The sequence below is a fragment of the Sciurus vulgaris genome (genome assembly GCF_902686455.1).
Source record: "Sciurus vulgaris genome assembly, chromosome: 6".
In the NCBI taxonomy this organism is placed as follows: domain Eukaryota; kingdom Metazoa; phylum Chordata; class Mammalia; order Rodentia; family Sciuridae; genus Sciurus; species Sciurus vulgaris.
Genome location: NC_136466.1, coordinates 45718425 through 45730929, shown reverse-complemented (window position 1 = coordinate 45730929; position 12505 = coordinate 45718425). Strand labels below are relative to the sequence as shown.

Genomic DNA, 12505 nt, shown 5'->3' with positions numbered 1-12505 from the left:
GTGTAAGTTTAAAAACAGTGAAATGTCATACAACAAATGCTCTCACAATTGGTAACACTCTGAAAAACTCCATCCACTCTATTTAGCAAGTGCACATCTTTGAATACTATGACATAAGAGTAATTTTGCTAACAGCATAGTTCTTTGGCATTAGCAAAATCTTTATTCAATTTGTTAATGGTTCTGGTTTCAACCAATTACTTATGAAATAGAAAATACATTTCTGTTTCAAGTAAGACTGATTAAGGGTCTCTTAGATCTAAAGCTCTTTAAATTGATTGCTGCATCAACAGCTAAATCCGTCACCTTCTTTTCCTGGAGAATTTTCATTTGTTCCAAACTAAAGCAATTCTTCCTATATTCCACTTCCTATATTTCCACTTAAAAAAAGGGAAAAAAATTTAATGACTGGATCTAGTATTCAAGCAAAATTCAAGCCATAAAAATAAATGAACCACAAGAAAAGCCCAGAGTACAATCAAAATGAAAAGCAAAGAACACTGGGAAATTCAAAATGTAATTTACACCCTTCTCCTTAACTGTTCTTTTCTCCAAAGAACAGAAATATCCTTCTTTATAAGAAAATAAAATAGACTGCACTTCTAAATAGCAAAATTTGTAAATGATAATATTGTACATTTATTCATTTAACATTTATTAAGAATCCACTATCTCCCAAGGGCCACTAAAGTAATGAAAATATAGCAATGAACAAAACAGACAAAAAATTCTGCCCTTGTAGAACTCATATTCTAGTGATAAAGACAGACAATACAAAAACAAACAGATAAAATATACACGGAGCCAGATAAGTATAAATACTAAGGAGCAAAATATCACATTTAAACAAAGACCTAAAGAAGGTAAGGAAGCCAGCCAAGTGGACATCCAGGAAAAGAACTGAGCAAAAAGGTCAGAGGCATTCAGAGTAAGCCAGGTGGAGGATAATAAGAAATGAAAGTCAACAAGGTAGACAGTGAGTCCACGGCAGGGGCACCTATAGATCATACAGGCAACCGTAAAAACCCTGACTTCTATTATAAGCAACATGGAAAGCCATTAGTGGATTTGAGGCAGAGGGACAGAAGATGACTTGTAATTTTTAAGAATAATTTTTGACTCTTATTCAAGCAATGATTGGGAAGTAACTTGTATCACACTAACCTCATTAAAGATAAAAATTATCACATCTAGACAAAATATTTTTTAAAAATTTGAAGGCACTGGAGAATGACTAAAAGCAAGCAGAAGTTAAAGTTGTCTCAAAAAATAAAGGAAATTTTAACTTAAAAGAAGGGGACAATACAAGGTGAGGCATTCACACATATATGACTTCCCCCAATCCCTGCAGCATGGGGTAGCTAAAATTCTAATGGTAAGCCTCATCCTTTTTGGTTGGGGGGTCAGCAGTCATATTCCTAGGTATTTTCTCAAGGCAAATGAAAATAAATGCCTGTAAAAAGACTTGTAAACAAATGTTCATAGTGATATTATTCATAATATCCAGGAACTGTGAACAATAAATATCCACAAATAGGAATATGGATAAACAAATTATCATTTTCACATGTGGAATATTATTCAGCAAGAAAAGAATTACTGACATGTAATAATATGAATGAATCCAAAATATATGTTAAATGACATTAGTCAGATACATTTTATACAAGTCCATTTACTTTAATTCCAGTATCAGATAAAACTAGGTTAGGATGGTACAAATCAAAAGGTGAGCATGAGGGTGAATGTCACTGACTGAAACTGGGCACTTTCTGGGAGATGAAACACTATTTTTTTACTGATGATCAAATGGGTATAAATAATTTCTGAAAGTCATCAAACTGAATAACTAAAATCTCTGCTTACCACAGGTAAAGTATATTTCAGTAAAAAGAAGTCTGAAAAAATACACTGCAACATTTAAACTTTAGAACCTCTTATACTCAGTTGATTCAAGCACATAGGAAAACCTATGTCTTTTACTTGAATAGCATGCCAATGACTAACGTAACAAAAGAGGGAGATTTGAGTTGTATAAGAATATAATTATAACAAAATAACTTTCTTATAAACAAAGACAATAATATATTAAGAAGTATTAAATCATGAATAAACTTTTGGATATGTATTCAAAGTTATATACCCTGTTTCAAGATTTAGATATACAAAATATGATTTTCTGCCCTTTTTATAATAAAGCCTTTAATTTAACCTTAGGTTTCTAAAAGAAATAAAATAAAAATACAAAATAGTCATGAAAGAATATAATTTTCAATGTTAACTTCTAATTTCTTATACTTCACATGAAAAACAGGTATTGAAAGTTCAGTGCAAGACACTCTGAGTTTGATATTCCTGGGAGACACCCCAATAGCAGTACTACATGTGGCTCTGGAACTCAGGAGGGAAATTCTGGATTTGCATATTGTGAAGGTATTAGCATTTAGAAGATAATTGATATTATAAAAGTAGATGAGATTACCTATGGAACACGTAAACTAAGAGGAATAAAGAATGGCATCCTGAGGAACAGATATATTGAAATAAGAGGTCACTGAAGAGACCCCAGTAAAAGACAGCCAAACAGAAGGAAGGCCAGGCATGAAAGTCAAATTCTCCTAGGATATAATGTTCAACAATGTAAATAATGCAGAACTGTTGGCTAGTATGAAGACTGGAAATATTTCCTTGGTGCCTGCTTGGGTCTTCCTGGACCTAATGACCACAAGATTCTAGTGGCATCAAATGAATTAAATTAGGTAACTTATGATAAATTCTTCCCTCTCCCTATGTCTTGTCATAGTTCATAATTTTATTGTTTCTTTATATTATTTCTTCAGTGAATATGTTCCTATCACAAAAGACCTGTCATCATTATAAATTTTAAAAAGTAATCATTAACCAAAATACCAAATTAATATCAAATTAAATCTGACTTTATGATATTCTTTAAATATTAATGAGTTACAAAGGAAAATTTTTTAAAACTAAATTTAAAGTATTGTTGATGCCTTCGTTCTCCTTTTCAGTCTTCAATTTCTATTTCTTTTTCAGAATATATTTGTGAAGATTTTAGTACATAATTAGTCCAAATTAATTAGTGTGTTCTGTCAAATGGAAGGTACTTTATTGAGGAAAATAGGTCTCTCTTGGAACCTGGTTGTTCTTGGTTAAAGGAAGGAAAAACAGAATTTTAAAAAGTGAATAAAAAGAAAGACAGTTATTTAATAACTAAACAATTTGGTATCATACTTAACGATAAAATGGGAAAGACTGAGGATGTAGTTCAGTGGTAGGGCATTTGCCTAGTGTACATAAGACCCTGAGTTGGATTTCCCGTGCCAACAAAAACAAACAATAAAATATATCTTACAATAACTTAAAGGGAATTTTTAATGTTATAGAAACATTATTGTCTTAGGAATCTTGGTCATTCATTTTTTTAAATGTAAGTTGTTGAAGAACCTGCAAGAAGATAATGAAATTTTATTATGTAAAAAAATAAGTTTATATTATGAATAAATGTGACATGTGATTGGTGAAGTTAAGAACAATCTTAATAGGAAAAAAATCCCACTAAACACATTTTGAAAATTCAAACCAGATACAATGGACGAATTCCTATTTTAAAACATTCTCAAAAACACAAATGCTTTTAAGAAAAGGAGTCAATTGTGTGTACCCTTAAAAGAGCAAGCTCCTCAATCAGTGCTTAAAATATGCCTTCTGTATATTTCTTATAACTTTATTTGTAAAGGCATTTTATTTTAAAAATATACAAAATAACACAGTTTAAGAACATGTCCCAGAAGAAAAGGTCTCAGAAAAAATGGATGTCAAAAATATCTGACATGTCAACTTGTACATTTAACAGAGTAGAAAATACATGTAAAAGCACTCTAAATAGAATTTTAAGAACAAGTTAAACATAGTATTTAATTTCTGTCTGAAAGAGGATTCAGAATTTAATAAATGTTATGACCACAAGGTATTTATTTTAAAATCAAAGAGAAAACCCTGTTAGAAGAGTAGCGCTGACAGTCAACACTGATAAAAGAGGGAGGAATATAAATCCTCATAAATGGTGGTGACATTTCAGTCTCAAGTCTCCAAAGAGATTAAGACAAAGTGTTAAAAAAAAAAAAAGTGGGAGGTGATAAAACTTTAAAATTTTTTCAATCATATCCTGGAAAATCTTATCATTATGATTATTTTTCTATCTGCCTTTCTCACTTATTAGATCTAAATAACAAAAGACAGGAAAAGGTGTTTTTCAACTAATCTTTGACAAAGGTGCCAAGAATACACAATGGGGAAAAGATAATCTCTTCAACAAATGGTACTGAAAATACTGGCTATCTATATATAAAAGAACGAAACTGAACCTTTATCTTACACTATATACAAAAATTAATCTGAAATAGATTAAAGACAAAATGTAAGACATGAAGCCAAAAAACTACTGTAAGAATGCATAGGAAAAAAGCTCCTTGACACTGGTCTTGTTGATGAGTGTTTTGATAGGAAACCAAATGTACAGGTAACAAAAGCAAAAATAAACAAATGGGAATACAGTGAACTAAAAAATATCTGCACAGCAAAGAAAACAAACAAACGAAAGGACAACCTACAGACTATGAGAAAACATTTTTGAATACATATCTGATAAGGGGTTATTATTCAAAATGTGTAAAGAACACACACAACTCAAGAGCAAATCAACCCAATTTTTAAAATACTAGTAAAGCACCCAAATAGTTACTTCCCAAAGAAGACAGAAAAATGGCCAAGTATATGATAAGGTGCTCAACATCACTCATCATCAGAAAAATGTATATCAAAACCACAATAGAAATATTATTTCTACATGTTAGGATGGCTATTATTAAAAAGACAAGAGATGAAAAATGTTAACAACAGTGTGGACAAAAAGGAACTCTTACACTGCTGGTAAGAATGTAAACTGGTATAGCCAGTTATAGTTTACAATTAAACAGAATGGAAAGTCCTCAAAAAATTAAAAATAGAACTATCATATGACCCAGAAATCCCTTGACAGGTATATATCCAAAGAAAATTATATCAGTACCTTGATGAGATATCTGCACACTGTGTTCATTGCATCATTATTCATAATGGCTCAGATATGCAAACAATCTAAGTGTCCAGAGATGAAAAAATAGATAAGAAAAATGTGGTATATATATATATATATATATAGCAGAATAATGGCCTTAAAAGAGATAAACTGCCTTAAAAAGACAACATGAATGAACCTAGAAGACAGTATGTTAAGTGAAATAGACCACACACAGAAAGGCAAATACTGTATGATCTCACTTAGAAAGTGTATTCTAAAGAAAAAGAAAAATCACAGGAGCAGAGTGTAGAATAGTAGTTACCAAGGGCCGGGGCATGGAAGAAATGGGGCGATGTTTGTCAAGGGGTATACATTTTCAGTTATATGTCTAAATTCTGAGGATCTAATACACAGCATAGAGATTACAGTTAGTTATACTTTATTGTTTACTCAAAAATTTTTAAGTGAGTAGATCTTAACTACCCTTCCACATTCATACACATACCAATAAAAGGGTAACTGTGTGGTGACGGATGTTTTGATTAATTGTGGTAACCATTAAACAATGTATATCAACACACTGTATACCCTAAATATATACAAGTTTTATTTTTCAATTGTATCTCAACAAAGCTATGTTTTTAAAAACTGAATTAGCTGGGCGTGGCACCACACACCCATAATGCCAGTGACTCAGGAGGCTAAGGCAGGAGGATCACAAATTCAAAGACAGCCTCAGCAATACTTAGCAAGGTCCTAAGCAACTTAGCTGCACCCTGTCTCAAAATGAAAAACAAAAAAAAAAGGGCTGGGTATGTAGCTCAGCAGTTAAGTGCCCTGGGTTCAGTTAATGGTACCAAAAACAAAAACAAAACAAACAAACAAACAAAATAACTGCATTAATAACTAGATTTTTTTTAGTACTTAATTGAATCTTAAATCTTACTTTGAACGAAAATGATAGTTTCACATAGACAGTTCGCATAGATAAGCCTCTAAATTACCATAAAACAAGTTAGTCACTGTGTATAAACCTTTTATTCATTCTATAAGACTGTCGTTTTGTCATTTTTTTAACAATTTAAATGACATGATCTATTTTTACATATGCCTATTTTAGCCACCAAATCCTAAATAGTAATCAGGATGCACAAAGGAAGACAGCATTATAGCTGTCAGAGGTAGCATGCTTCAAAAGGAATAGGGTTGAAAAGATAGTGTTACTTACATTTTCTAAAGTTTTATATTCTTTTCAAAACTATGAAGTATACACACACACACACACACACACACACACATATAACTATATAAATCACTCTGCATAATGCTGGACACAGAAAAATTTTGCAGCTAACCTCTATGTAGTAATATGGCACAATGACTTAGGAATGTAACTATTAGTGTCCCATTCCAATTCGGTCACTTAGGTGTATGACCATGGACAATTTGCTTTAGTTATAAAATATAAAATAGAACTACTGATGGTTTTTATAAGATATACACTTAGCATAATATTTGGCCCACTATAAATACAATAAATGTTTGTTATCATATTAAGTATTTAAGACATTTAAAAATGTATTTGCTATCTGTTATGGTTTAGATTGTGAATGAGACCAGGCAAGAAAGTTTAGAGTGAAATGATTGGGTTATGAGAGTCTTAATCTAATCAATGCATTAATCCCCTTATAAAGATTAACTAGATGTTAACTGAAAGAAGGTAGGGTGTGGCACAAGGAGATGGTTTGGTGGAGGGTGTCTTTGGAGTTTATATTTTTGTTCTTGGGGAGAGAAGTCTCTCCCTGTTTCCTGTTGTGATATCTTGAGCCACATTCCTCAGCCACACTCTTCCACCATGATGTTCTCCCTTACCTCAAGCCCTGAGGAATGATGCAGGCTATCTATGGACCAAGATCTCTGAAATCTTGAGGGCCAAATAAACTTTTCTCCTCCAAAACTGCTCTTTGTCAGGTCTTTTGGTCACAGCAACAGAAAAGCTGGCTGTCCTTTAATACACCAGGAACACAGCTAAACACAGTTTCTAGCATTCTTAAAGAGCTAATGTACAATTAACCAAGTCTGTTCATCTTCTGTTTTTATGATAATTAATTAAATCATTTCTTAAACAGAAACTAAAGTTATGAAACTTACAAAGCAAAAAAACATTATTTTTAAAAAACATTATTCAGCCAGGCTCAGTGGCACACGCCTATAATCCCAGTGTCTTCAGAGACTGAGGCAGGAGGATCAAGAGTTCAAAGCCAGGGCTTGGTTTTATGTAGCTCAGGGACAGATCACTTGCATCCTTGCATTGTATGTGTGAGGCTCGGAGTTCAAGCCCCAGCATTGCAAAAAAAAATTTTTAAGTGTGATATGTTTTAGAACAAGTTATTCTTCATGTATGTATATGTCAAAATACTGTACTGTCATATATATATAAAGAACAAATTTTCAAAAATTAAAATAAAAGAGTTCAAAGTCAGCCTTAGAAACTTAGCGAGACCCTAAGTAACTCAGTAAGCACCTGTCTCAAAATAAAAATATAAAAAGGGCTGGGGATGTGGCTCAGTGGTTAAGTACCCATGGGTTCAATCCCTTAAAAATTAAAATAAAATAAAATAAAAAAACACCAGCCAGAGACTCTGAAAAACACCTTATCATTGGAAATATCGAAAAAACAATACCCCCAAACTACATAGCATGATTACTAAGATGCAAGAAATAGTGAACCCTGCACAACAAAAGGAAAATAAAGAAGAATTGCAAGGAAACAAAATGAAAAACTTAAAATCTACCATGCATGTAGGAAAACAAAATTCAAATTATGAAAAATGAGGTAGTAATATAGAGGACATCTGAGAGCAGTCAGAAAAATGCAGTTAAAAAAGGTAAAATGAGATGAAAACAATAAAGTGACATTTTCTAAAAGCCTATAGCTAACATCTTACTTAACAATGAGAGGCTGAATGCTTTCTTCCCAAAAATCAAAAACAAGCAAATATGTTTAGACTTAACACTCCTGTTCAGCATCATACTGAAAGTTCTGGTCAGTAAACTAAGGTAAGAAAAATGAAGAAAAGCTGTATAGAATGGAAAGGAAAAAAAAATGAAACTACCTATATTCACAGATGCTGCAACTATCTACATAAAACAATCACAAGGAATCTACAAAGAAAAGCTCCTATTACTAATGAGTGGATTAACCAAGATCCTAGAATAAAAGGTCAATATAGAAAAATCAATTATATTTCAATATGCTAGCAATAAACATTGGAAATCAAAATTTTTAAAACAGTACCATTTACAATAGCTCAAAAAGGAAAAGAATGAAATACTTAGATACAAATCTAATAAAACTTGTGCACAACCTGTGAAAAGTACTGACAAAAGAAATCAAAGAAAGCTTCAATAAATGGAAAGATGTACTCAATGCTATTAAGAAGTTATTTCTTCACAACTTCATTTATAAATTAAATTCAATCCCAAACAACACTCCAGCAGGATTTTTTTGTAGATACAGGAAAGCTGACTTTCAAATTTATGTGGAAAGGTGAAGAAACTAGAATACTCGAAGTAACTGTGATAAAAGAACAAAGTAAGCAGACTCATGGTACCTGATTTTAAGACCTAGTATAAAGCTACAGAAGTTAAATGGAGGATATTGGCATGAAGACAGATAATCAATGTAATCAAAGACAGAATCCAGAAAAAGACACACACATAAATATGTTAAAGGATTTTTGACAAAGGGCAAGGCAATTTAGTGACAAAAATAATGTTATCAACAAATAATATTATCAACAAAATGCTGGAACAAAGGAGCATCCATACACAGAAAATGTGAACTTTTTTTTAAGCAATATTTTTTATTTTAATATATTTTTAGTTGTCAGTGGATTTTTAAATTTTATTTATTGATATGTGGTGCTGAGTATCAAACCCAGGGCCTCACACACACCAGGCAAGCAAGCACTCTACCACTGGGCCACAACTCCAGTCCGAAAATATGAACTTTGACCTGCACCTTGCACCTTAAACAAAATAAACTCAAAACCAATCCGAGGCTTAAATGTAAAACATAAATGTATAAAATCTTTAGAAGGAAACAAAAGAGGAAATCTCTGTAACGTTGAATCAGGTGCCAAATTCTTAGATAAAAAACTGAAAGTAGGATCAAGAAAGAAAAAAATTTAATGATTGAACTTTATCAAAATTAAGAACTTTTGCTCTGTGAAAAACACTGTTAAGAGAAAAGAAGAAAAGTTATAGACTGGCAGAAAATATTGTTAAATCACATATTTGACCAAGAACTTATATCTAGAATATAAAAAGAAACTCACCAACTAAGAAAAAGAAAACAAACACCCTCCTCCACACATTGTAAAAAAAATTTTAAAAAACCTTCATTTCTATATGCTCGGGTTTATATCTGTGGCTTTTCTTTATATTAATATGAGATTTCTCTATCAGTCATTGTGTAAAAATATAGTTAGGCAAAAGATCTGAACAGACACTTCACAAAAGATATATGCATGGCAAGCAAGTACATAAAAAGATCATCAACATATTAGGTAAATGCAATTAAAAGCACAAGACACTACCACAAACCAAACAGAATCGCTCCAATAAAAGTAACTGACAACACCAAGTGCTCACTTGGAATTTGAAACTACTGTAACTCTTACATATTGCTAGTAGAAATGCAAAATAATACTGATACTTCAAAAATTCTTAGAGAAAATAAGGGGGGGGGGACCTTCCCAATTCATTTTCTTATCCTGATAACAAAGCCAAAGACATCAAAGGAAAACTACAAATCAATATCCCTCACAAACATAGATGGAAAAAAATATTTAACAAAATATCAGGCTGGGCAGTGTTGCACACCTATAATTTAAGCAACTCAGGAGTCTGAGACAAGATGATCCCAAGTTCAAGGTCAGTCTGGGCAACTCAGTGAAACCCTGTCTCAAAATAAAAGTGTATATAAATAAAAGGTGTGAGGATATAGCTTAGGGGTAAATTGCCCCTGGGTCCAACCCCCAGTACCACAAAAAAGTAAAAAAGAAGAATCAGCAAATCAAATTCAACAATTTATATATATATATATATATAAAATACACTATACCCAGGTAAGATTTATCCCAGAAATACAAAATTGGTTGGACACCTGGAAAATTAATTAATATAGCACAATATATTACCAGAAAACAGGACAAAATCCATTAAGATCATCTCAAACTCCATCAAAAGTAAACTGAACGTTACTAAAGAGTTTTATGATACTGTGGTTATTTTATGTTTTTTTCAGAGTGTTCATTTTATTCACTGTTAGCTACTCAAGTTCTCAAATACTAATTGAGTACCTACTGCATGTAAGGAATTCTGCTAGGTACTAACATAGATACACAAAAACACATACATGATTCAGTAAAAATTAAAATAAGGTGCATGCATAGAGACAGATAAAGGAATAACAATTCTGCTTATGAACTTAAGGAAAGAAAATTATCTCATTCCTATTCTTAAGTTATGGAGGCATATTTTAAACTGTAACTTAAAATTAAATCACACTGTAGTAGCAAATATGCTAACATATAGAAATAATTTTATAAAAGTACTGTGTATGTATTTTCATTTGCTTGACTCTACCTCTCAACAAAATAACATCACTTTAAAACCTCTTCAGTATAATAATTTATTTGTCCATTATTTAAAAATGTCTTTCAGATAGTATATACTATACCTTGTGGGGAGCCAGAATCCTCTGCCTAAACTTTTCAACTGTATCTTGACCCATGGAAGACCAAGCATTGACAAATGCTTCTGCTTTGTCTTGTCTAAGATGAATGTTCTCTAATTGCTGCTGCAAAGCTGCTGGTTTCACGTTGTGATATACTGCCTATTAAAGAGGAAAAGAAATTACATATATCCTTCTATTTGTACAAAGACCTTGAGCTGAAATCAATACAAAATTACTTTAAGGGGATTTAAATCAAAAGAACATTTCACATTCCTATTGCAGATATTTCTGGTTGTTTTACAAACAGTATCATATAATATCAAGGGATAAAAGATTAAGGATTAAAAAACCTAAATTATTTGGGTTAAACCTGTTCTGCCTTTTGAAACAATCCTAAAATTTCTTTGCTCTGGCTATGTGAATGATACCTTATTTAAAATTTCATTTTATTTATTTCACTTAACTATTCAAAGTTTACAATGATTTTGTTTCTCAACTAACAAATTTTTTCCAAGAAGTAGTTCTCAAAACTATCTTCATCTATCAACTTCCTAGGTAATACAGAATTTTAAAAATTGTAAAAAATTTTAACAGTGATTATTTGTTCTGTTTTTTACATTATTCTGGAACAACTTTTCCATAAATCCCATTTTGCACTATCCTATTTAATTATTCTTTTTCTCTATTGCGGTTCACCATCGGTAAGAACCACAGTCAGCTTTATGATCTATAATTATATAAATCTGTAGTAAATGCCTGGTAGTTTGTCCTCCTAATGTGATCTGTTCACTAAAATGTTCATGAAGCTACAGTACTATTTAATTTTTTATTTCACAGGTATTCTATTTAATCAATGACCAGGAATTTCTTGAGGATCTATTTTAAGACCAGTGAAGTGCTGGGCTTATACAAGATGCACAAAACATATCATTCTAGCCCTTCAATAAATTCAAAATCCAGTGAGTGCCATGACTGACACATGTGAAATAATGAAAGATTAACAATGTGCCCTACTATGATGAGCCAAGGTTAAAAAAAATCCAAATAAGGGAGGACTCCAGGTAGGATGACTCAAGGCTAATTTGAGAAGTGATGCAGAAAGGAAGCTTGGTGGGAAAAAAAATACCATGACAACACTTCTTTTCTAAAATTTGTATTTATTATCCTAGTCAAATATATGCCCCTAAATCATTTATCTAATTTATTAAATGTATTCCATTTTTCCAAAGTATTATACAAGTAGCAATGCATTCAAATCTTTTATAACTATCTCAAGTCAAGAAGTCTTGATTCACATCACCAAATCTCCACTAATGCTATTCAACACTGTTGCTTTGTAGAATAAAACACTGTGGAAAGAAATGATGCATTCAAATATTTCTTACCATATTGAAATTCTTGATTAAAATGTATTCACAGCAAAAAAGTAAACATATTCACAGTTTTCATCTTGCACACTTCCAAAAAACTAAATATCATAGATATCAGCAATACAAATATGTAGTAAAAACATCATAGTAAGGGCATTTGAGGCAATAAAAATACCTGTTCTAAAATAAATGATATTGTTTCAAGGACGAGGTGGAGATCTTGTTTCTCTAGAGAAAATGCAGCTTGAAGTTTTTCTTCCTCTTCTTCACTGAAACTTCTCTCAGCCTACAAATAGGAATAGCAATCTATTA

At 31.7% G+C, this 12505-nt stretch overlaps 1 protein-coding gene across 4 annotated transcripts in view; it reads right to left on the bottom strand.

Annotated features, from left to right (window-relative positions):
* COMMD10 (COMM domain containing 10) overlaps positions 1–12505 on the bottom strand; it is a 280419-nt gene that overhangs the window by 262170 nt on the left and 5744 nt on the right. For all 4 annotated transcript variants that reach the window (XM_079143910.1, XM_079143907.1, XM_079143909.1 and 1 more), the window contains exons 3-4: positions 12369–12479; positions 10827–10982 (exon numbers count right to left, since the gene is read on the bottom strand). In XM_079143910.1, coding sequence (XP_079000036.1) covers positions 10827–10982; positions 12369–12479 — 267 coding nt within the window. The remainder of the gene's footprint in view (positions 1–10826; positions 10983–12368; positions 12480–12505) is intronic.